The sequence below is a fragment of the Podarcis bocagei genome, assembly GCF_964188305.1.
Source record: "Podarcis bocagei genome assembly, chromosome: 4".
In the NCBI taxonomy this organism is placed as follows: Eukaryota; Metazoa; Chordata; class Lepidosauria; order Squamata; family Lacertidae; genus Podarcis; species Podarcis bocagei.
Window position 1 is genome coordinate 39,566,343 of NC_138128.1, and position 26,243 is coordinate 39,592,585.

At 44.3% G+C, this 26,243-nt stretch overlaps 1 protein-coding gene across 6 annotated transcripts; it reads right to left on the reverse strand.

Moving 5' to 3' along the window:
• Window positions 1–286: 286 nt before the first annotated feature.
• Window positions 287–14,803, reverse strand: LOC308585518 (uncharacterized protein). 6 transcript variants are annotated; one of them, XM_081191205.1, is made up of 4 exons: window positions 14,589–14,803; window positions 13,278–13,339; window positions 13,063–13,107; window positions 287–608 (listed from the first exon to the last, which is right to left on the reverse strand). In XM_081191205.1, the coding sequence occupies exons 1-4, from the start codon at window positions 14,621–14,623 to the stop codon at window positions 475–477; spliced, it is 276 nt and encodes a 91-aa protein (XP_081047331.1). In that variant the 5' UTR covers window positions 14,624–14,803; the 3' UTR covers window positions 287–474. The 6 variants fall into 6 exon arrangements, 3 of the variants coding, with proteins under 3 accessions (XP_081047331.1, XP_081047329.1, XP_081047330.1); XM_081191203.1 differs by having other exon boundaries at window positions 13,278–13,390; XR_014007463.1 differs by lacking the exon at window positions 287–608 and adding an exon at window positions 7,378–7,393 and having other exon boundaries at window positions 13,278–13,390.
• Between the last annotated feature and the right edge of the window lie 11,440 nt (window positions 14,804–26,243).

The window sequence follows — 26,243 nt, forward strand, 5'->3', positions numbered from 1 at the left end:
AACATGTGTCAACAGGTCTTGTCTGTAGCACGTCTGTAGTTTGGCATTATGCTCTTTATTCAGAAAGGAATGGGCAGGAGGTGACAGAGGGCTGAGGCGGTTATGGGCATGGAATGAATAAGTAAGAATGTAAAATTAGGTGTTTTGATTTTTATTTTTATTTTTTAAAAAATGTTAACTTGATAATGTATTCATAATCTTCTCTGCTTATGACACACACAAAAATGAGTGCTTGCCTTCTGAAGCCCTCATCTGGCAGCCAAAGATAGCAGATTTCTAAGGGCATTTTTTATGCTGCTTTGATGAGTGAGAGAAAAATATACAGAGCAGCAAAATGACATTTTTCTATAAATTTCACAGTGCTCAGCAGGCATGCGAGTATGGCAGCATTCATTAAGATTAGTTAGAATTACTTAAGCACCGTGAATTTTCTCTATCAAGCTGGTAACTGGGACACTGCGGATTAGTTATTGATCAGCCACTGTTAATACTCAGAGCTCTTTCCATGCCTGTTGTTGTGGGGAGTGGGAGTGGGGGACGCCGTCTCGCGAAGCTGAAGCTATGAAATTCACAAATTAAACAGACTCTCTTCATTCTCCCTTTTGTTTCTAGAACAGACAAAAAAAAGGCGGGGGGAGAATGAGAATTAATGTGTTGCCTCAAATATTTTCTCTCTTCCCAGGCTCAGCAAATTTCTTCAGCCCTCACTACAGAGCAGGGCATTCCAAAATGGCTCCTACCAGCCAAGCCGGTCCTACCATTTGGTGGAGTAAAGCAGATGCTTCGGGGAACTGGTTTGGGGCATTGTGAAAAGGTAGCAAATTCTTCATTTATTATTGAATTTTTATCCCCAAAGAGAGGTGCTTGTAGAAATGTCTGCCTTGGGTGCCAAAATAACTTAGCTAGTCTTCGGTTCTGTATGCCTGGACTTGGAGGATGGGAAGGCACATGCTGTGCCACCTCAGGTAGCAAAAGTGTAGTGGCCAGAGGGGTGGGCTGGCGATGTGTACAAGACCTCCCAGCACTCATGTTGCTGTGGCTTACCAGGAAGGAGAGGGGCAAGATAGTGAGGAAGTCAGTGCTGTGCCACACAACACTGAAAACAGCCCAGACCTTTGGCTGGTACATCCACATAGCACTAACCTCCGCATTGCCTTGTCTCTGCCTTCCAGCAAGCTGCAGTGACACTACTGCTGGGAGGCTAGATGCATGCTGCTATCCATCCCTGACAGCCACTATTGCAGCAAAACGTATTGAGGCAGTTCAAGATAAGTTAGCAAACATTGCTTGAGGAGGAGGAGAACACTATTGCCTAAAGTAGTTATAAGCTTAAGGCTGCTAGTAGGAACCCAATACTACTCCACTGCAATAACTGACGTGCTCTTCCAGGCTGGCAATATGTGCTGCGACACTGTTCTAAATGGTGCAGCCCTGTTTCACGGCTTTCACTGTTATGTACTCTCTCTGTCTGACTCTTGAAAGATGTGGATTCGAAAGGCAATAACACAATAGTGGAAGATATGTTTTATGTGCCTAAGGTTTAATCTCCAGTGTTTTCAGTTGAAGGGTCTCAACAAGGCTAAAACCTCTGTTTGAGATCTGCCAGGTGGAAGAAGCAACAATGGGATACATCAAACAATAATTTGACTCAGCAGATGACAGCCATATTCTGTATGTTCACATGATTCTAACTCTGCATAGCAGGAACAGTCAATTGTGGTAATGAATATTAATTGACCCTCATTTGGGGGAGAGGCTATAACTCAGTGATAGATCATATGCTCTAGGTTCAGTTCCTGGAATAGTCAGTCAGTGTGGACAATATGAAGCTAGATGATCAGACTAGATATGGAGAAATGTCATGTGTTCAAATTATGTGAAACTGTCCATTAGGGTTTTAAGGAAAGAGGGAGTAAGCCGCTGTTGATGAACCCTCAGTGCTGGGGTAACCAAGAGCACGCTGGCTAACACTGGGATGTTCATCCCACTGAAAGGAGCAATGAGGTGTACATTGAGATGTATGTCCCAATGAGAGGGAATGTTAACTTATTCTCTAGGCATTTTCTTCTCCCTCACCAAAAGACAGATTGGGGGAAATAGCTGCAGACAGCTAAGAAATAATGCAAGTAGGGGATTTTCACAGACATTTTTTACGCACCCCAAGTTTGGGCACAAATATTGAACCTCATGAAAATTCAGTGCAGATTCTTATAGTCAGAACTGAAGAACCAAGAATTGTCAGAGGGGAAAGATCATATTATTTCTCCTCTATGATCTTTTCTGCTCCGGGTATAGCATGCAAAATTATTCTATAATCATATAGAGCTGGAAAGATATTACATCAGATTTGGTCAACCACACAATTTATCTAGAGAATGATGTCAGCAGGTTGTTTTATCCCTGCAGGAAGCCTCTATTTCATGATCTGGCATCAGCAAAGTTGCATGGGAACCAAATTCCAAGGTAATGTTTTCATCCATTAGGAGTCATGCAAACACTTTTTAAAAGTGCCAAGTATTCTATCAGAATTCATGCAGTTCAGTGTATATATTTTTAAAAATGGAAACTTGTAAATGAGAAAAAGAATTGGCAAGAGACAGAGAAAGCCATGCATTCATGTATTATTCTATAATTAATCCCCAATGCAAGATAAAAGTTAAGGGCAGCATAGGGATGTAAGGCTATGTGAAATTCAGTTCTTTCAGTTTTTCATTTTTCCAATCTTAAATTCATTTCCCCACATTTCTGCAGGAGCTGATACTGGGTGGAGCCAGTGCTGTTGCTAGGTAGTGCTAGGGCTGTGTCTCACTTCAAAGTAGTCCATTTTCTCTCTGTCTCTCAACCACTTATGAATCAGAGGAGAATGACAGAAGTTTGTCTCTGTCTTCGTCGGATGGTTGGAACTCCAGTTGGCTAGAAAGCGCCTTCAAGGAAAGTAGGACCCAAGGAAAAGGGAAAGTTCATACTGTTGGGCTCCACTTCACAAATGGTCTCCAGTGATCCCATCTAGCTTGTCTCCTTCATGGGAAGGCTGGGTGGGGCAGGGAGAGAGTATAATGCTGGGTGCTGCTACTCTAAGGAGCAAAGCTGACAGCACATGGGTGGTGGAATTCATAGAACAGAAAGATCCTGTATACCCTGGGTGCCTATTTATAAAATGGAAGAAGACTCTGTGTGAACAATTCATCACTCTAGATAGAACCAAAATGATGAGATGAGTCTCACAAGCAGGTAAGGAACACTCTTTTCCTCCAAAGGTACTGTACTTTGCTATCATCCTTTCTACTGGACTTTATTAGCTCCATCTTGGGCACCTTGCAAATGTAACTTGCAAAAAATGAATGGAATTGCAGGGTGGGACCACTTCCTTCTATCCCTCTCCCCTTCCCCCACAAAACACACACATGTCTCCATCTGCAGAAAGATCCTGAGTGAATTGCAGATATAGTAATGCAGGATAGCTTCTAAAGGAGATCAAATACTATTATTATCGCTCTCTTGCTAAAATGGCTTATATCCGTAATGTAACTTTCTTTTCATGAAGGTCAACCAAGCCATTACAGAAATGAATGGAGGCACTGTGGGCTTCTCTTGGCTAAACAAGAATGCCTTGCCCTGAGCTTTGCAACAATGAGGAGCCATCATGCTGAAGGTTTCTGTTTCCTTAAGGGCATGAGAGCCAATACATCATTAACTAAACACAGAGGTCAGAGGTCTCCACTTATATTTTTCTCATTTTAAATGACTATTTAAGGAAGGAGAATGGAGGAGGAAATGATGATGTGGATGAGAAAAATGAAACAATTCACCTACATGCCAAAAGGTTTAAATGCAACTGTTTGATTCTCCATGGACCCATTACGGCTTCAGGAATTCAGCAACATCCCATTTCGTGGCTGGATAAATAGGTGCTCAAGCACACCCAGAGGAGAAAAGCTACGAACAAGACCTCAAGGCAGTGCTCACTTCTTGACCCTTCTAGGGCTCTTAAAAGCTGCTATAGTGGTACAGCTACAGAATGCTGTGATTGGGCACAGAAGTGGTTCACCAGGTGGGGCAGAGCTGCTATGCTAGCTTCCTGGTAGGTGAGTCACTGTTGCTTACTAGGAGAGGTGAAGTGGAGGGGAGATCTGCGTGGTGCAAACCAGGCCCACCAGCTTGGTCCTGGAACCGTGGGTGGCCGGGGCTGCACATGCCATGGGTGTGTGGGCATCTGACATTGGACAAGCACGTCAGTGGGTGTGCTGACGTTGGATGTGCATGCTGCCACAGCGTGCATGGCCCCAACACAAAAAGTTGTGGGTGCCCAGCCCTGTCGTGGGAAATGTGGGAGCTAGAGCACCCACAACCCTGCATACTCAGCACTTTTGGTGCAAACACAGCAGCAGAGCCCATCTGGTGCTCTTGCTCCTGTGTTGGACCAGCACCAAACTCCCCAATGCCTCACTTTCCTCCCTCCCTTTGAGCAGCAGCAACCCACCTGCCAGGAAACCAGCACAGTGACTTTATCCTACATGGCAAGCTGCTTTTCTTGGGTTGTAAATAACCACAGATTCAAGTCCATGCTCATCTACAGTAAGTAGGCAAGTCGTTCTTTCTTAGCGTAAGGGCCACCACAGACCAATCAAAGAAACAGGTTAAGGCTTGTTCCCAGTGCCATGACAGTCTCTTTTTCCATGTATGTGTATATGTAGCATATCAGCAAACCAAACAAATATATGATCGTTCTTCGCCATTGGCTAGCTGGCTTGGTCACTGCCCTTTCCTCCACTCAGAAGCAAAGCACTCCACAGCTTGATAAAATCGCTCAGATTCGGGAAGAAGTAGACTCCACCGTGGGAGCAGGGCCGGGGCGGGAGAGTGCTAAAGTCCTGTCTAGTCAAGTTGAGTGGGATCAATTCCAATCTGTTACCTCCGAGGATGTGGACAGGCTGCTTGGACGAGTGAAACCAACCACCTGTCTCCTGGATCCTTGCCCATCTTGGCTTATAAAAGCTAGCTGGGAAGGACTGGGCAATGGGCTTCGTGGGGTGGTGAATGCTTCCCTCTGTGAGGGAGCCTTCCCAGACCCGCTGAAAGAGGCGGTTATTAAACCGCTTCTTAAAAAACCATCTTTAGATGCGGCCACGATGGCCAACTATCACCCAGTCTCAAATCTTCCATTCCTGGGCAAGGTGATTGAGCGAGCGGTTGCCGAACAACTCCAGGCACGCCTGGAAGAAGCGGACCATTTGGATCCCTTCCAGTCGGGATTCAGGCCTCATCATGGGACTGAAACTGCCTTGGTCGCACTGGTTGATGATCTCCGGCGGGCTAGGGACAAAGGTGAGAGCTGTTTCCTAGTTCTGCTGGATCTCTCAGCGGCGTTTGATACCATCGACCATAGCATCCTTCTGGACCGTCTTGAGGGGCTGGGAGCTGGGGGCACTGTTATACAGTGGTTCCGCTCCTTCCTCCTGGGCCGTGTTCAGAAAGTGGTGGTGGGGGATGAGTGTTCAGACCCCTGGGCTCTCACTTGTGGGGTGCCTCAGGGTTCTGTCCTCTCCCCCATGCTTTTCAACATTTACATGCGGCCGCTGGGAGAGATCATCAGGAGGTTTGGGCTGGGTGTTCATCAGTATGCGGATGATACCCAGCTCTACCTCTCTTTTAAATCAGAACCAGTGAAGGCGGTGAAGGTCCTGTGTGAGTGTCTGGAGGCAGTTGGAGGATGGATGGCGGCTAACAGATTGAGGTTGAATCCTGACAAGACAGAAGTACTGTTTTTGGGGGACAGGAGGCGGGCAGGTGTGGAGGATTCCCTGGTCCTGAATGGGGTAACTGTGCCCCTGAAGGACCAGGTGCACAGCCTGGGAGTCATTTTGGACTCACAGCTGTCCATGGAGGCACAGGTCAAATCTGTGTCCAGGGCAGCTGTTTACCAGCTCCATCTGGTACGTAGGCTGAGACCCTATCTGCCTGCGGACTGTCTCGCCAGAGTGGTGCATGCTCTGGTTATCTCCCGCTTGGACTACTGCAATGCACTCTACGTGGGGCTACCTTTGAAGGTGACTCGGAAACTACAACTAATCCAGAATGCGGCAGCTAGACTGGTGACTGGGAGCGGCCGCCGAGACCATATAACACCGGTCTTGAAAGACCTGCATTGGCTCCCAGTACGTTTCCGAGCACAATTCAAAGTGTTGGTGCTGACCTTTAAAGCCCTAAACGGCCTCGGTCCAGTATACCTGAAGGAGCGTCTCCACCCCCATCATTCTGCCCGGACGCTGAGGTCCAGCGCCGAGGGCCTTCTGGCAGTTCCCTCATTGCGAGAAGCAAAGCTACAGGGAACCAGGCAGAGGGCCTTCTCGGTAGTGGCGCCCGCCCTGTGGAACGCCCTTCCAGCAGATGTCAAAGCGATAAACAACTACCTGACATTCAGGAGACATCTTAAGGCAGCCCTGTTCAGGGAAGTTTTTAACGTGTGATATTTTATTGTATTTTTGGTTTTTATGGAAGCCGCCCAGAGTGGCTGGGGAGGCCCAGCCAGATGGGCGGGGTATAAATAAGAAATTATTGTTATTATTATTATTATTATTATTATTATTATTATTATTATTGATGCCTGAGATAGAGTCGCTCTGCTTCCATTGCAGGCACAAATGGTGGGCCATTTCCCCCCTAATAGGAGGAGTGAATGGTATCAGTAGTGAGAGGCCAGAGGTATGAGCAGAGGGCAGACGGTGGGGCGGGCATGCCCTGCAGGTAAGATGGAAATGGTGCAACCTCTTCCATTCTCAGGCAATGACTAGGGGGTGGGGGGCGGAAGAAGGAGGTGCTGGTTATCAGTGGATTTCTGGTCATGTCACTTCCAGGTTCCTCCCCTCCCAGTTTTATTTGTATGCTTCTTTTCCACATAAAAGAATCATGCTCAGAGTAGCTTACAACAAAGAAAACGCAAATGCATTTCAAACAAACAAAGTTTTGCATGTCTTTATTCAGAAGAGAGGAAGGAGGAGGGCTACTGTGTTCGGGTCCTCCTTAGGGGTTTCCCAATAGAACATCTGATTGGCAACTGTCAGAACCGGATGCTGGGCTAGATGGGTCATTGGCCGGATCCAGCAGGCTCTTCCTTTGTTCTAAGTACAGTGGTGCCTCACAAGACGAAAAGAATTCATTCCGCGAGTCTTTTCGTCTTGCGATGTTTTTCGTCTTGCAAAGCACGGTCCATTGCAACTGCGCCTCTTCAAGCGGCTTTTAAAAAAAAGCGCAAGATGTTTTCGTCTTGCCAAGCAAGCCCATAGGGAAATTCGTCTAGTGAAGCAACGCGAAAACGGAAAACCCTTTCGTCTAGCGAGTTTTTCATCTTGCGAGGCATTCGTCTTGCGGGGCACCACTGTATTCCATCTCATACCTGCATTTTAAAAAAATAAAAAATCCATACAGGATTTATATTTAAATAGCTATTTTGAATGTGTTTTCCCACAGAATACATCTTTCTAAATTTATTTGATGCTAAAATACAATGTTTATATGGATTTGGGTACTTTGTGTCTTCTTCATGTTCTACTTTCTTTTACACAGAGGCCTTAAGATTCACTCTTAGCTTAGCCTTAGAGGAAGGATGAGTCATCTTCCAAAAGCTAATGCCCTTGACATTCCAGGGCTGAAAGTGAACCCATCACACTAATTATTGGTTCAATAAAGAGACATCCATCACCCCATCCTGAGGCATATACCTGCAATTTCCATAACAAAACTGTGATTGGCTACAGCTGGAGATGTAGGGAGAGAGGGGTGGTCTCTGCTCCCTCCATCACCCAAAACATAGACAGAAACCTGCTATTTGTTTTAGTTCTGTGCTTGCTGGATACAAGACATACAACCCAAACAAACTTCTGCCTCTCTCTTCTAGAGAGGGATGGTACAGATACATTGGTTAGTCTCTGCACCTGCCAGGGGGTTGGACCACTTCAGAACCCTGTGCAGATACTTATCAGACATCACAGCTTGCTATTTGTCCATGGTCTCCGATTTCTCCAGCTATTCTGTGGCATCTCTCCCTTGAGATCATAGATAGATCCTCATTTTTGAAACACAGGATGTAACTCAAGCTATTCCAAGAGGCTTGAACAAACTACTTGAGCAATGCAATCTTTTTTTAATATATATTTTTTAAAATCAAAACAGGGAGTGATTTAAAAACAAACAAACACCTAAACCCAAAGGACCTTCAGCTGTCACACTTCTTCAACAAAAAGCCTTTCTATTTTTTTCTAGTGACATCTTGCTTGTGGCTATTTGCAGAATACATCTCCCGGTTTATGTTGCTAACAGGGCATTTCTATAAATGTCTATTCAGAAGTATGAGCCACTGAGTTCGATGCAGCTTACTCCAAGGTAAGTAACAAACTGCAGCCTTAAAGATTACCTCATTTTGCTTTTGTTCACATTCAGCAGTGAAATATCCTATTCCTAAATACCTGTGCTCTAAAACAGGGAAGTGTTTTTCAATGTATGCTGAAAAATGTTACGGCATTATGCATTGCCTAGCGAGGAATAAAAATCAAGTTAGCAGAGAATCCCTGTGTTTGGTTTTCATTATTTACAAATTCTGCAACTCAGCTATCTCCAGCTCTTAGTTATTCTTCTTCACTTTCTGCTGGGAGGTAAAATGTATCAGAATCCTGTTTTCTCCTTTTAACTCCAATGGACCTCAATGAAGAATTACGTTGAGGATGGCTTCATGAAATTTTACACACACACACACACACACACACTTTTTCAGTGTGTGGAGGAGGGAGTTCATAAGTTGGATACTGGATACCTGATCACTTGTGTGCACAACTCTTTCCTGAATGATATGATAGGTCATTCTACCAGGACATTTTCACCTAAATGACTCCACATGATACTGAGGCAAATGTAATGTTCAAAAAGGCTTCATTTTCTCATTTCTGTAGCACTTTGTGCCCATAAAGTATTTTCAGGATCATCACAAATGGAGACATGAAATGCTTCACACACTCGGAATAGAGTCCAGAAATTTTGGGAACCACAGAAACTACATTTCCTATTGCTTCCAGCATCTCTAAATGTGGTTGCAAATGCTCACAGCTGTGTCTAGGCCTAGCGCAACCCCCCATTTTCACCCTTTACCCCTTCAGTGCTAACTTCAGGAAAAGGAGGCAACAGAAACAGATGCTGAGGCGGATAACACAAAGAGATTCAGCTAGGACTTTTTGGAGTCATGCTCCAGTTACAACTGGATCCAGAGAGCAGACTATCCAGGTGCCCCTATTTTCCAGGAACAGTCCTGGATTTACAGAAGCCATCCAGGTTTCTGATTTGACCCTGGAATATCCTGCTTTTCCTTAGGACATCCCTATTTTCATCAGAGGAATGTTGGAGGGTATGAGAGAGTCCAGCCCTCATCCTTTATGATTCTGCATCTTCAACAGGGTAGATTGATATGAGGTACTCCAAGTCTGAGATAAAAATTTGCTGGGTATGGTAGTTGAGAGATCTGGGGTTATCTTTTAGGTGTCAATTCATAAAAGTAGTAAAGGTAAAGGTACCACTGACTGTTAGGTCCAGTCGCAGACGACTCTGGAGTTGCGCGCTTATCTCGCTCTATAGGTCGAGGGAGCCAGCGTTTGTCCGCAGACAGCTTCCAGTTCATGTGGCCAGAATGACTACTAAGCCGCTTCTGACGAACCAGAGCAGTGCACAGAAATGCTGTTTACCTTCCCGCTGGGGAAGTAGATAACCTATTTATCTACTTATCAGACAGCTTTCCAGGTCATGTGGCCAGCATGACTAAACCACTACTGGCACAACAGAACACCATGACGGAAACCAGAGCGCACAGAAATGCTGTTTACCTTCCCACCGCAGCGGTACCTATTTATCTTCTTGCACTTTGACGTGCTTTCAAACTGCTGGGGGAAAATAGATATGCATTTTGATATACCGGGGTGGGAGAGAGACCATGGTATAACAACCTGAAACAAAGTGAAGAGATTTGTGTTGCAGTGTTATGGAGATTGCTTTTTCAATTCTCACTTCCTAGATATGTGCTTACTTTAGTTTGAGCATGTTGTGGCTGGTAGATAGGAACATTTGTGTGGCAGGGCTAGCTTAACCTCAAGCACACTGCTATAGAGTTCAGATGAGAGAGAAATGTGGTTTGGTTTGCATTTTTATGTGGACCTACCTAATTCACACTTCCCAATACAATACAGGAGCCTCAAAAATTGCACTTCTCTGAATTTTGCAGTGAAGCTCTCCAACCAAGCTGCGTGTACATAAATGTGTTGTGTTAGGGGAAAGTGTGTATAAAAATGCAAGCATTCTGTGAAAATAAAATACAAAATGGATTATATTAAGGAAGATTGTGTGCAAACTCTTTCTATCAAGTAAAATTGCCTACAAAATGTGGAGAAAACCTAAACTAAAATGCACAAAAATTCCCATGACCTTTTTTTTTTTTAATGCAAACGGATGTAAAAATGTGGAGACGTGAAGTAATGAGGAACAGAAACTGAAATGGACAGATTTTTCCATCCCTGCTGTGGGCTTCAAAGCTAAAAGAAACTGTCAATCCAAACATCTACAGCACAACAAAATAAGGGGCAAAGAGGGGTGTAGTAATACTTGGCTGGACATTAAATGGCACAGGGAGCTAATGTGCAGATTGTGCTGGTCACTTTATGTGATCTATAATAAAACCAATTTTGATTTAGACAAGTTGTCGTGGACAAATTGCAAGACTGGAGAGACCTTGAATGCCCAGACCTTCCTATGCCATCAAGGCCAGGTGTGTTGTAAGTGAAGATGGGATTGTCTGTGACATGCTTCTCTCCAGTTTGTTCATGACCTTTTCAGTAGAACGCTCCACTTTGTATATTTCTGTAGTTACCTCTGACCTCTTCAGATGTAGTCACTAAATGAGTTTTGTATAAGACCAAACGCAATTTTTTCTCCATTTGTATTCCGCACGCATGCCAACAAATTCTGATAAGCCCCATGCCCTCACACTGTTTCATTTGTATGTGCTTAATCTGCCTTTATCCTATTTGATGGAGCATCTTCTTTAAATTGATTCAGGCACCAGCGTAGTAGGGACTTTGCATAGATTTTGCATGCATGACATTTCTGCACAGTTGGGTCGTATTATACACCTAACTGAGCATATTCTACACGTAAAATTCCATATTCAAAAGAAAAACTGAGTAGAATCAAATGGCAGGTGGAGGGAAGTGTGATAATGCTGGCTGTTACTTGATTCTTAGGCATGATCTTTTGTCACTGATTAATATTTAAACTTTCTGGATTCAACATGCGACACCTTTTGACCATTTTTTGTCCTTACAGTTGGTCTAGGCTGGGAGTAGCCAATAGAGTGTCCTCCAGGTGTTTAACAAAACCGCAGTTCCCATCTTCCCTTACCACCGGCCATGCTGTCTGGAGCTGTTAGGAATTGTAGATTCAGCAACACCTGGAGGGCACCATGTTGGCTACCCCTGAAATAAGTAGTTCCTCCCTGGCCCTCTTTCCTGGAATTCACTATAACCTGGATAGCTCCATTGGTTAGAGTGTGATAATGGCAAAGTTGCAGGTTTGATCCCTGTATAGGATAGCTTCATATCCCTGCATTGCAGGGGTTTGTTTGGACTAGATCAGTGGTTCTCGACTTATGGGTCCCAAGATGTTGTTGGACCACAACTCCCATCATCCTTGAGCTCTGGCCTTCCTAGCTAGGGGTGATGGGAGTTGTAGTTCAACAACATCTGGGGGCCCAAAGGTTGAGAAAGGCTGGACTAAATGATCCTCAGGGTCCTTTCCAACTCTACAATTCTATGATTATGAACTGATGGATAAAGGGGATTTATGGAGTGCTAGTCATGATGACTAACTCCAGTTATCAGAGGCAATATGTCTCTGAAGACCAATTGCTGGGGAACAGCATCAGAGCTTTATTGCCTTCATGTCCTGCTTGCAAATTTTCCATTAGGAACTGGTTGGCCACTGTGAGAAAAGGATGCTGAACTAGACGGCCCTTTGGGTTCTTATGAATCTAGCAGGGTTCTTACGAATGGTCTCCAACTGCCTGCTTTTAGCCAGGAGGAAAAGACACACATAACCATTTATGGTTCCTTTGCAAGGATACAGAGTGTGATACTTCTCAGACCCATGATACTGTACACCTACACTTCAATATGATCTGACCATGAGAGACATCTTCCAATTCCAGCTGCAACACACTGGTCAAGGATCACATTGCATGGCCGTTATTCTAGGTGCACATCAGAGGAAGCCCTGTGGAATTCAGCCGGACTTATATCCAAGTGAATACATGCAGCATCAGCAGTTGCCCATGAAACAGAGCACTGAGTGAAACTGCCTGCAGCCATGTGATGCAATTCAGAATGGGTGATTGTCAACCTCACCTATGCACTCTGGTAAGTAGCAAGGAAGGTGCTTCTTTGTGAGGGGTGCTGAGTCAACCCCATGCAACCAGAAGTTGCTGACATCAGCAGGGGCGACTTTTCAGACAGCAACTGTGCATACGCCTGGTACTAGCTGCCCCCCAGCCATTCAATATAACTGTAGGATATTGATTCAATAGCCATGGAACCACCAGTGGATTCCCCTAGCTAACACCCTAACCAGCCACTGCAGTACAGGATCTGGCTGCAATGCTATGCCTACTTCCTTGGGAATAAGACATGTTTACCCTTGCATCTCAGTATATAATACAGTGGACGCTCAGGTTGTGAAAGTGATCCGTGCAGGAGGCACAGTCGCAACCCGCAGCATTCACAACCCGCAACGTCTGCGTATGCGCAGGTTGCAATTCGGCACTTCTGTGCATGCGCGACCACCAAAACCCGGAAGTAACCCGTTCGGGTACTTCTGGGTTTTAGCGGGTCTGTAACCCAAAAGAACACAACCTGAAGCTTCTGTAACCCAAGGTATGACTGTATATGCAGTATATAATATGCATCAGATGGGTTTGTCCATCAGCTTAAATCCAGGCACACAGGCTTGCACTGATGTGTGAGCCAGGCTGTTAATTACCTGGTGTTGCTTTGTGGGTCTGCCTTAATAGCACAGCAATTGTACCTGCAGCAGTGCCAATTATAAATGAGAGAAAGTAAAGAAAAAAGAATCTGATGAATCCAATGGATTGGCTAAAGAATTATTAATATGAAAGTGCTAAAGAGCTGGAGCAACATCTGCCCTTCATAACACGAAGGCCTTGGTTGTGAGGTGGGAGAAACAGTTACACTTACCAGCAAAAGTTGTGCAAATCTTAGTGAGTTGCAGAAAATTCCAGTGGAGGATTTCAATGTGCCTGGCAAGTGAAGAGGAGTCAGAGGCTGACATTAAAGGGGCTTCACACAGCCTGAAGAAAAAAAATGGATTAATATATGCTTTATGCTGCAGCGAATTCTAAGCAGCAGCATTTTTGATGAGCTGAAGAATGCTAATTTGTAGAATTCATCAAGAAAATGTATTGATCAATATTTTATTAGCAGGGATTAATATTTCCTATAAGGGGAGTTAATGATTAACAATATTATGCTTATGTCAGGGGCAGAAGAGAATTTAGAAGCTGAAGACTTATGCAGCTATCATAGTTTCAAACTCTTGTGTAAAAATGCAAGCAGCAAGTTAATAGGAAAAAGATACACCCTGGAGTTAAAAAAAGGGAAACAATCCAACAAGAATCCTCAATGCCTTTTGGTAGCCACATTCATTTAGGATACCCCCCCCCCCAAACCTCCTGCAGCTGATTCTCAGGCAAAGTATTACATGCAGTAAAACCAGGTAGAAGCTGGAGAGCGGAGTGCCAAGATGGCAGAATGAACTGTACCACTTCAGGCAGTAGATTGGGGAATGTTTTTTGATGCTTCTCCACATGAAAACTCCCAATAAATAGAAGCACAACATGGATAAAGGTTTTCTATATTGATCCCCAAGCATGGGAGGCCAAGAATAGCCCTGGGGTAGAGGGTCATTCCCCGCCCCCTCACTGGCTAGCACACTACCTCGGATTCCTATCTCAAGTCCAGCTCTGCATTGCTTAGGAGTAAGGCTCTTAAAGTTTGCTAGAGAAAACATTTTCATAGCAATCAAATGACATTTGAATAGATAAATACTCTTTCAAAGATGTGACAAATATATGTATTTTGCTGAGATTAATTTCTCTACTGAAGTTCTTTCATTTATCTCACAAGAATTTTCAAAGTCTTTTCTATCAGAATAAAAGCCAAAGATGAAAGTCTTTATTTATATAACTGATATAAGAGATTCCAGATGCAAAGAGAGAGAAGTTACAGCTCGGGTCTTGTTTTTAATGTTTTAGGTTTTGTTTTAACATTCTCTCTCCCATGCTTAAGTCCACCGATGAATTCAAGTGAACAACGAACATCCTAAAATTAATCTTTTGAGGAGTCTCAATGCTTTTCTTAAATGCAAAATTTCAGAAAGCTCTATATAATATCTCCCACTGGTCACAAGAAACAACCGGCATTGATCTTACAAGTTTGTGGATGTGGAGTGTTCAGTACACTAACTTCTTCCACATCACTCACACTCACCTGTTGGTATAGCTATGGTGTACATTCCTTTTCATTTCTAGTATTTGGTTGCCAGATGTGATGCATGAGTGTTACTTATGTTCTGTTGGTAAAAGAATTAACTCAAATAGGCATGTGCAATCCCTCCCAGTAAAAGAACTTTTGCTAGTCTTACTGAGGCCACACTGACACCAACAGAACTACGATGTCTCGTAAAACAGGCATGGCTTCCCCCAAAGAATTCTGGGAGCTGTAGTTTGTTCTGGATGCTGATTGTTGCTAGGAGACCTTTATTCCACTTCCAGGGCTACTATTCCCAGAGCTGGGCTGGTTGCTGATTCCCCCCCCCGGGGGGGGGGGAGTTATAGCCTTAGATTCCTCATTATGGTGAACAGACAAGCAGAGAGCATCATTTTTATACAGAGTGGCCTGAAACCTGAAACACACATCAAAGTGGAAAGAGCACAGAGAAAGTCAGAAACAGACTGGAATTTGTAAAATGCACATTACAGAAACAAGGCAGATTTGTGATGTGTCCTAGATCTAAATACTTGCCTTAGTTTCTTTTGAGGGATAACTTTCAGCTGCAAGCATCTGCGGTTCCTTTGTCCCACTCTGAATCAAAAGGTTACAGACTTACATTAAAACTTGTGAAGTAATGGAGCCTGGAGGAACAAAAAGGGAGTCCAGTCACTGAATGTTATGGGTAGGATGGTGGTGTGGAAAAGGGGACAGGGCTTCTGCACTTTTAATTGGTAGCAGTGGAAGCAAGCAGCACAGCATAGTCTGGGAGCACTTTGAGGTAGCAACCCAGCAATACTGTTTGCCTGCATTGTAGGAAACAACTAAGCAGAGGAAAGGTTCCTGGGCATTACACCAGCAGCAGCCATCTCAAGTGGACAACTCCAGTCCCTCTTGTTTAGGAAAGAGTGAAGGAATGACAAGCGGCAGGGCAGATTCAAAGTGAGAATCATAGAATCATAGAATCATAGAGTTGGAAGAGACCACAAGGGTCATCGAGTCCAACCCCCTGCCCCCTCTAACTCTCGAGCTCTCCCCCGCCCCCCATAACAAGTGGTCAAAGCAGCTTAGGGGGGTGCCTATGGTGAGGAGAGTATAGATCCATAAAATGGAAGTTCCCAAATCTCACATGAGCCCACTCCTCAAATCATAACACTTTGTGTGCTTCCTTCTGTGCAATACTACCTCTGCAATACTGCCTATTCAATGCCATTGAAATGGAGCTTGCAAACTAACAAATAAATCACAAGGAGGAAAGCAAACCCCTTTAAGTCTCCTCCCCAAATCAAATTCAAAAGTGCCTTCTTCTTTTTTTTACCTAGAAACATCTCTGTCATACCTGCTATTTTCAGACCAATTGCTCACAAAACACTAGAGAAGATAAACTGATTTCATTTTTTTCCCCCATCCCAAAATGGTTATGGCTGCTTTACTGGAAAATCATTGCCGCTAGATTCATCTCCCCAGAAGGATCTACCATGACTGCAAATTTCATCAAATTCTACCCCAAAGTAAAAGAACAAAATACAGTGGTACCTCGGGTTAAGAACTTAATTCATTCTGGAGGTCCATTCTTAACCTGAAACTGTTCTTAACCTGAGGTACCACTTTAGCTAATGGGGCCTCTCGCTGCTGCTGCCGCGCCACCACCATGCGTTTGCTGTTCGCATCCTGAAGCAAAGTTCTTAATCCGAGGTACTATTTCTGGGTTAGCAGAGTCTGTAACCTGAAGCGTCTGTAACCCAAGGTACCACTGTAGTGAGAAATGTTTCCTTTTTAAATAGCACCACCTAAATAGTTTTAAGGAGCCTAGCACAAACAACCTCTGGACCTATTTAACTGTAAGCCAGCAGGCGTTATTTACTCTAGAAAGGCCACTATGTCTACAAATTCTATCCATTTCTGCAGCCAGATTTTTTATTTCCCAATAAGCATGGGGGAGGGGGGACAAAGCCTCATTTTTCCCCAGAGGGGCTTTGCCCCAGATTATGAGTTGAACTGGGAAGTCTCTGAAGCATTTTGGATCAAGGCAGATGGTTTCTAAAGTGCCAGATCAGTGTCCAAACTGTTATAAAGCAAGCATTTCACCCTAGCTGTCTTGCAATACATGAAGCTGCTAACTACAGCAGAACCAGGATTCTATACTGGGACCTTACAATCCAAGAACCTTCTGCTCCAGGGCAGGAATCTCAGCAACAGGCTTAAAAACTAAAGCAGTCTTTCTATTCTTCATCCATCTTTAATAAATGGGGCAAGGGAAATCCCATACATTGAATAGGCACCAGTCATGAATTATTGAACTTACTAATATAACATATGAATGCTCTATAACTTGCATTGGATTATTTGCAGTGGGGGTTTTTTATATAAAGAAAACAGAAAAAGAAAATGGCTGTTTAGTACTGGTATTATAAGAGTCTGCTAGCCTCGTTATTATCATAGGCTTTCATTAGAAATCCTTTATATCTGTAAACAGTACCATTAAAATAATTGTACTTTAATTCACATTTATTTATTTTTTATTAGCTTACCTCTCAGCTCTAGCAATAAATAGAATGCAATTGTCAGATGCTGCTTCAAACTGTCTTAAAAGATGTCAATTTCCACAGTAGTACAAGGAACAGATTATATAGGCAGGAGGAGGAATCAATGACTCAGCACTCAGGAGACACATCCCTGCTTGTTATTTCTGCTAAATCATCTGTTTCCTTCCCTTATGGGCAATACTTGCCAGGGTATGCAGATATACTTAAGGTGATGGCAATTCGGATTGCTAGGGGAGGAAATTTGAGGATAAAGTTAATTTGATATTGCTGATTTACACAAGTGGGGGGCTTTATGGGAGTGGGGGGTGCTCTCTGCATAATCAACTTATTTCCTCTCCTTTTGTAGTGCCATGTGTTAAAACTTGATGTAAAATCAGTAGAAGCCAGGCGTGTGGTGTGGATTCTGAAGTCTGAGATTAAAGTGGATAATTTGCTTGCAGCAGCTGTAGGAAAGAGCACAGAAGCAAAACAAGAAGCAAAACAAGAATAAAGAACCCCCACCCCACAAGGGGGGAAAAACCCAGCAGGATCTGAGCAATGTGCCCATATGAAAAAAGGCACTTTAAGCAAGATGCTTTTAATTTTTTTTAATTTTTTTTTTACACATTTAATACAAGCAAGGCTGTTTCATTTACATCCAGCCACTGATTTCAGAATAGGGGATTAGTGGTATCTTCAACAGATGTTTCTAATAAACTTCCTGAATATGATTTTCTCCCTACAGGGATTAGAGGGACATAGAGGAGTCATTAGTTGTGAAATGGATTTGTCTGGATTACCATGTATTGTATTTAATAAAAAATAAAAAACCCACAGCTATTTTGCAGCAGTCTGAATAAGGCATTCCATTTTGTGCTCTAAAGGAATTTACATTGTCTGTAGATTTGCAAAAATATGACTAGAGCAAAATTTCAATCTGTTTCTCTCTGTGTGCCATTTTAATATTCATTTCCTCAGCAAAAAAGGTTGTTTGAAAGACTGCAAAGGTATTTTATAATGGGTGAACATTGGAATGCTTCAGCTCCTGGTGCTTAAATTCTTGTATCAAAGGCATGAGGCTCTAAAGACATGGAAGCTCACTGCTCCAACCAAAGCCAAAGGGCCACATCCAACCATCACTTGAGGGTGTTGAGGGTGAGGTAAGAAAGGAAGATCACATCCTGTCCTAATTTGGCACCCTTCCATATCTTTTCTACTCTGTTGCTCTAAGGTCATACAGTCGTACCTTGGTTCTCAAACGGAATCCGTTCTGGAAGTCAGATTGACTTTCAAAAACATTTGAAAACCAAGGCGCAGCTTCCGATTGGCTGCAGAAGCTTCCTGCACTCAGTTGGAATCTGCAGGTGCTGCATTGGATGTTTGGGTTCCAAAGAGCGTTTGCAAACCAGAACACTCACTTCTGGGTTTGCAGCATTCGGGAGCCAAAACCTTCGAGTCACAAGGCATTCGAGAACCAAGGTACAACCGTATTGAGTTCAGTAGGATTTACTTCTCAGTTAACACTGTAAGATTTGGGAATCTGTGTTTCTTGTGCACCAGATCATATAAATAGACAAAGGGGCAGGGAATTAACTTGGGTATTTTCTTTTGCCAGTATTATCAGCACCACCACTGGCTCCATTTGCCCGATCCATTTGGACCTTGTGAAAACCACCAGTTGGCCTTCTGAAATCCTTTCATTTGTCATAACAGCTCCTCCACCCTGTAATCCTCCTCCCCTTCCTCTTCCTCCTCCTCCTCCTCCTCCTGCTTATTTATTTATTTATTTATACCACACCCATCTGGCTGGGTTTCCACAGCCACTCTGGGCGGCTCCCAGCAGAATATTAAAAGTAGAATTAAACATTTGAAAACTTCCCTAAACAGGGCTGCCTTCAGATATCTTCTAAAGTCAGATAGTTGTTTATTTCCTTGACATCTGATAGGAGGGCGTTCCACAGGGCGGGCGCCACCACCAAGAAGGCCCTCTACCAACCTAAACATCTCCGCCATGCTTCTCCTTTGGTCACAAGATACCAGTGCCGTTCATGCTATTACTCTAATCCCTTGGCTGTGAAAGCTGGTAAATTGAAAATTTCACAATCCATTCTTTTCTGTCCCAGTATGATGCACTCCATCCTGCTATATTCACCACTCTCTTCGGTACCTGCACTGTTAAGCTAAAAGGAAATGGTGGGGAAGTCTGGTGCTACAGAATGCAGTAGCACAGTAGCTCTTTGCTTGCTGAAGCCTTTTGGAGAAGCCACACAGCCTGGTGTGGCCTTTCTGGAGGTTGCCCCAGGCTGCGCAGCACCGGGAGATGCCATACGGACTGGCACAGCCTAGGAGGAAGTTGCCCAGCCCGCACAACATCAGGAGACACCATGCGGCCTGACGCAGCCTGGGTAGAGTTTGCCCTAGGCAACGCAGCAGCAGGAGACACCACACAGACACTCCAGAGGTCTGCTACAGTCACAGGATAGGTCTGTCCCAATACATTTTGGCACCTGAAGTCGACCCCAAAATGGTGCTCCCTTCCTCACCAGGGAAGAAGGGGTCAGGGAAGATCTACATCAGGAACAAGGGGGGAATAAACATTGACAGTGGGCAGAGGTGGGGCAAGGTGGGTGTGGCGGGTGTGGCACACTCCTGGTGCCATCCTGATGGGGGTGACATTCCGCGCCCCCCCCCATGACTCCCAAGCCTACAGCGCCACCGACAAAGTTGTGAAGGAACTGCTGCACGCTGCTTTGCAGCTCCCCCTTTCCCCGGCTTGCTGTAGGTTTGGGAGTCGTGGGCAGGGGGGTTCCCCCGCCTGCAGTGACTCCCAAGACAAGCCTACCCACTAGCCATCGGCTGCACACAGCTCTGCAGCTCCAGCTCTCTCAGAGCTGCAGCCACAAGCAGAGGATCCCGCTGCCGTCCGTACAGCACTCGAGCGGTGTTGTAGGCAAACCACCTGGCGGCGCATGTGCATGCATCATACATAAAGGCACCATGCATGAGCTGTACGTATGGTGCATGCGCATGCACTGCCGGGCAGTTTGCCCCACCCCTGACACCCCGTACCGGGTGCCAGTGAGCCTTCCTTCACTCCTGGCACTGGGAACTGCTGCTCCTGTGGATCCTCCTGGCTGAGGCAGTCGCCTCATCTTGCTTCATGGGTGGGCAAGTGCTGATGCAGTGATTAACAGTAGCATTTTCGAGCAGTTTGGAGCTTAGGGCTAAACAACACTGACATAACATTCTGTTTGGTCAACAGATGTTGATGTTGTAGCTACTAATAGCAGCTTAAATTACTATGTGTTACATGTGTTACACCACAGCTCCAATGTGTTTCAGGCCAAAATGTTTTCTCGTGAAAGACTGGCAAGAGATTTTCCATCAGCAATTTAAAAATTGACCAGATAGCGAGAAGAGACAAAGTAAAATACAGTTTTATTTGGTTTTGCTCAGGTCTAGAGCTCAGCAATATGCTATTCAGCAAATATTGTAATTCAATTGGGGAGGCAAAAGATGCGATTCAATGGGACCTGTTTATTCAATCAACCCAAAAGTAGTATCTTGAAGTGGGAATTTCAAACATTCCCAGCAAGCTGTATAGCTATCAGGGCAAGCATTATTCTAGAGAAATATAAAGGTATGGAAAATGGTCTTGGAGGAATCATGAAATCTGAGTGCTTTTCTTGGAGACAATTTGCAAGATATAACGGCAAAATTCACTGAATAAATTGCTATATATTTTTGGTGATTATTAGGGCATTACAATTATTTATTTTAATTTATTACAAGATTTTTAGGCCAGTCTTTCCCAGCACAATAGCCTTCACAAGGCATTGCACAAAGTCTAGAGTAAAGCAAAACATATGCCATCATCAAATTTCACCCAACAAATGGCACAAATTTATCCAAGCAACACCGTTAATAAAATGCAGACTGAAATTAAAATGTATTTTTTAAAAACAAACACCTGCTTGTGAGTTGCATTACTTTCCAGTGGGAGGGAGTTATGTAGGTGTGGGGATATCATTTTAAAAAGCCCTTTCCTTGGTATCCATCAGTCTAGCATATATCATAAAAACATGTGGCCCATTAACAGCTATAGAATTAGCTTCAGTTTATCTCCCATAAAAGCAGTGGATGTAATTTAACCGCCTCCCTGAAATATTGGTTCCTTCAATGGAGTGTAGCTTGACATGAAAATAAGCTGCTTTGAAACCTGACGACGCCCTCTATGAAAGCAAGCTGTTTCGTTGATATTGCAACTGGCATGCAGCCCAGCAGAATCTACCTGCCCTGTTTTCTGCATGCAGATTGCCACTGTAGCTGCAGCGTGTCATGCCACTAAGTGGCTCACTACAGCTGCATGCTAGGATCATCTAATAGCATAGCTGGCTCACCCAGATTATTCCCAGGGTCAATTCACACAAATTACCATCTTGAAAATGTGGCTTATCAGCATACAGTAGAGTTTGGTATGCATCTCTCTCCCTCTCCCTGCTCTCTGCTTTACCACATTCCCAGCCGCCGCTCAACTCACATTCACCCAAACATGGTGGGGTTTGCTTGAACAATGTTGCAAGAAACATAGATCACACAGCCATCTAGGCAATTGTATTAATAGTCCATCAAACTCTGCATAAGGCCACTCAGCCTGCAATCTCATCATACCCATTTTGTTTTGTCATTCATTGGCCCTCAGCAATTGGTCCACTACTAGTTGTTTGTAGAGAAGGGAAAACCTGTGCCCACCTCTGCCCCATGCTCCATACAGTGGTACCTCGGGTTGCAAGTTAGAGATGCTTCAGGTTACAGACTCCACTAACCTGGAAGTAGTACCTTGGGTTAAGAATTTTGCTTCAGGATGAGAACAGAAATTGCTTGGCGGCGGCGCGGCGGCAGTGGGAGGCCCCATTAGCTAAAGTGGTGCTTCAGGTTAAGAACAGTTTCAGGTTAAGAACGCACCTCTGGAACGAATTAAGTTCTTAACCAGAGGTACCACTGTAATTAGCCGGATTTTTCTGAACTTTTAATGAGAATGTTGCTCAGAGAAAGCTCAGGCTCTTTCTAAGTCAAAATAAAAAAATTCCTTCCAGTAGCACCTTAAAGACCAACTAAGTTAGTTCTTGGTATGAGCTTTCGTGTGCATGCACACTTCTTCAGATACACTGAAACAGAAGTTGCCAGATCCTTCTATATAGTGAGAAGGTGGGGAGGGGTATTACTCAGAAGGGTGGTGGGAATGGGAGATTGGCAGATAGCTGAGATGAGCCTGTTGACGACTCTTAACGACTGTAATAGGTCTTACAGGAAAAGGCAAGGGGTGAGAAGGTGAGAAATGGCTTAGTCATGTATAATGAGATAAGAATCCAATGTCTTTGTTCAGACCAGGTCTCTCCATGGTTTTAAGTTTGGTAATGAGTTGCAATTCAGCAGCTTCTCTTTCCAGTCTATTTCTGAAATTCCTTTGTAGTAAAACAGCTACTTTGAGATCTTGTATAGAATGTCCTGGGAGATTGAAGTGTTCTCCTACTGGTTTCTCTGTTTTGTGATTCTTGATGTCAGATTTATGTCCGTTTATTCTTTGGTGTAAGGTTTGGTCTGTTTGTCCAATATAGAGAGCTGAAGGTACTACTGGAAGGAATTTTTTTATTTTGACTATGGCAGACCAACACACCTATCTGCTCTTTCTAAGTCTTCCTAGAGAAAATAACATTTTCCCCTAAAGCCTAGGGGGCTTCTCACAAATTCTCCTTCTTCTGAAATGTACCCTTATGGGAGGTGGCAGGGCAGGGAGACACTTCAGTAGCAGCAGAGGTCTGATCTTTGAGTTCTAGATTCTCACATAGTCTTTCCATTGCTACTGCAGAGCCTAGGAAATTGATTAAGCCAGCGGGCATAGGAAACTCCATTTCCCAGGCTCACCAATGGATGCTTCCAAGAAGCAGGGAAGCCGGTGCTGTTTGCTGGAGGTGAGCAAGCCATTACAAACCAGACTTGAACTTTGGAAGGGTTTGGTCTCCTTTTCAGAATTGGAGGAGTCTGCTTCCACCAGCAATGCAATTCTGAATTGTGGTGCCATCACTGCTGGTACTTACAGGAGACCAACATAATGGAAACTAGCTGTGAAAGTGCAGTAATGTCTCAGGTCCTTACTTAAACATTGCTCTTCAATTTCACATCTGCCCTGTGATGCTCTTAAAAATTCAATTCCTTTCATTCCTGAGAGAACAGCTTGGGAGGGAGAGGGGCTTGCAACACTGAAAAACTAAGATATTGATAAAATGAGAGGGTGTGTGTGTGTGTGTGTGTGTGTGTGTGTGTGTGTGTGTGTATTCTGCTGCTTTTTACTTAGGCAGTAGCAGTTTGGGGCTGTGCTTCTGTAGCAACAAATGTGCAATATTTATGACACTGCTTCTTTTCTAGACCAATATCATTCAAGTCTGGAAATCTTGTAAGATGAAGGAAGCAAACTATCTTCATTATGCAGTCACATATATCATTTGCAGTCCAAATGAGCCAATACTGAAAAGCAAGAGGCAAGGTTCTGGAAGCCTTATAAGTAATTTTTCCTCGTTTTTGTTTTCTAAGAAGAAAATGCAATATCTCTAAAGGGAAGAACTGTGCAAATTTATACAACAACAGGTCATAGCCAACCTTCCTGTTTCTAAAATATTCATGAAGCAGCGGGGTTATTCTCTCAGAGAAAGTGAGAAACGTGTTCTCTAATGTTTCCTTTCATACTTCTCAAACGCAATTGTTACTTTCTTAACATACACCTTTTGTCTTTGTTCAGATACTTTGAGGCACATAAAATTTGGGGGGAATGGTTGTTGTAAAGATAGGCATAACTATTTGGATACACAGTGGGAATAATTTGGTAGAACCAAATGGTTCTATCCATGGTATAAGGTGGTAAAGGGTTAAAAGGAACTGCACCTATTGCTTCTATTATGACAGTGGGTGGGATTGAGGGGTGGGGGGGAGAGAATTTCAGCCCTCTGCCAGTTTAGTTCTGCATGAGCTGCCCTTCAAAGCTAGTCCTGTTCATTCCCTGTTTAATAAAGCAACTATTCTGCTGTTTGCTTGGAGTCACTGCTGTGGCACATGGTTAACAGGAAGGTGTGCATCCATGTGCCACTTTCCCCCAGAAAACCCACTAGGTAAAGGTAAAGGGACCCCTGACCATTAGGTCCAGTCATGGCCGACTCTGGGGTTGTGGCGCTCATCTCGTTTTACTGGCCGAGGGAGCCGGCGTACAGCTTCCGGGTCATGTGGCCAGCATGACTAAGCCCCTTTTGGCAAACCAGAGCAGCGCACGGAAACGCTGTTTACCTTCCCGCCGGAGTGGTACCTATTTATCTACTTGCACTTTGATGTGCTTTCGAACTGCTAGGTTGGCAGGAGCAGGGACCTAGCAACGGGAGCTCACCCCATCGCTGGGATTCGAACCGCCGACCTTCTGATCGGCAAGCCCTAGGCTCTGTGGTTTAAACCACAGTGCCATCTGCGTCCCTTAGAAAACCCACTCTTTACTGCTAAATCAGAACAAATGGTAATCTGCAGAAAACCTGAAAACCAGGTTTCAGCACTAAAGATTGGGTTTCCCTGGAAGAAATTGTGGGGCAAACGGATATGTGAATAAGCCCTAAAGGGCGAAAGCATCACCATTCCATGCACATGCATATTGTCTAATTTCCTTCAAAAAGTGAAGGGCTATAGCAACAGATAGATGCATATGCACAAAGATGTTTCTGCAACATCTTGTATTCTCTGCAAACTCCAGGCCAGTGGTAAGTCTCATTATGCATGCATAGAGCTTCCAGAATCTCTATTCTGTTGACGGATTGTGAACCTACAGGATACCAGGAGAAAAAAGCCCTGAGGGGAATTGCTTCAACAAGAATAATCCAGATGTGGGAAGGAGGTAATCGGTATAAGCTCCAAGCGGCAGGACAGGCTCTGCAAGAGCTCTTAAAAAAGCAGGACGTTGCTTCAACAATGGGGCGCATGTGACGTTCTCAAGCACTGTTGTTGGTTTGCAGAGTGTTCAAAATGTGCCTCTCATCTGAGGACTAGAGATGATTTTAAAAAGCAGGGCTCTAACTTGGAACTCTGCATTCTGGCATGTGCTGTTATGAAGTGATTTGCTTTAAAGAAAGGACAACTCCCTAAGAGTTAATGCCTTCTGACTGGTAAATTACCTTGGAGGGTATATCATTTTTATTTCCATATATTTGGGGAAGGGGTGTTAAGGAAAAGCAGGGATCAGATAAAAATGGAAGGGAAGTTTAGGAAGGGTAACAGTAGGTTGTGTTGCTATGTCATTACCATGTCATTACCCCAGACCATGTCATTACCGAGGAGGCAGGTTTAGTCGTTGTTTGATGACTATCCCTGCCTCCAGGTCTGGTCCTGACCGGAAGGATACTGGAACCAGCAAGGGAAACCCACATGACCTGAAAGTGTTGCTGTGCAATGCCAGGTCAATGATTTAATAAAACCACTGCCATCCACGACCTGATTGTGGATGGAGGATTTGACCTGGCATGTGTGACAGAGACCTGGTTGGATGAGGCAGATGGGCCTGTCCTTGCCGCTGCTTGCCCACCATGTTTCTCTTACGCACAGCAACCCAGGTCATGTGGGCAGGGAGGGGGGGTTGCAGTGATTTTTAGGAAGTCATTAGTCTGCACCAGGCGTCCTATTGGGAAGACCCAATTTTCTGAGTGCATGTTCTGGAAGTTGGGCAATAGGGGCAGTGCGGGATTCCTACTGGTGTACCGACCTCCCCACTGCACCAAGGATTCCCTGCCCGAGCTGCTTCAGGTCGTGGCAGATATGCTCCTGCTGACACCTAGCTTGGTTGTCTTGGGGGATTTTAACATCCATGCCGACACGACCTTACAAGGGGCCGCTCGGGACTTCGTGGAAAGCATGGCCTCCATAGGGCTGTCCCTGAATAAGTTTGGCCCAACTCATAGCCGTGGACATGACTTAGACTTGGTGTTTACCTCTACGGATGTTGGTCATCTGACATTAACTAAAAGTGAAACAAAAGAAGTGCCATGGTCAGATCACTTCCTGGTGCAACTGGACTTCTCCGCGACCCTTCCCCTCTGCAGGGAGG

Excerpts from the sequence above, each read along its gene's own strand:
- LOC308585518 (XM_081191203.1), bottom strand. The coding sequence starts at position 14,623 with ATGAAAAGGAATGTACACCATAGCTATACCAACAG. Across the intron at positions 13,391-14,588 it reads CACCATAGCTATACCAACAG|GCTGTGTGAAGCCCCTTTAA; the intron begins GTGAGTGTGAGT and ends TTTTTTCTTCAG. Across the intron at positions 609-13,062 it reads GACCCACAAAGCAACACCAG|AAACAAAAGGGAGAATGAAG; the intron begins GTAATTAACAGC and ends TGTCTGTTCTAG.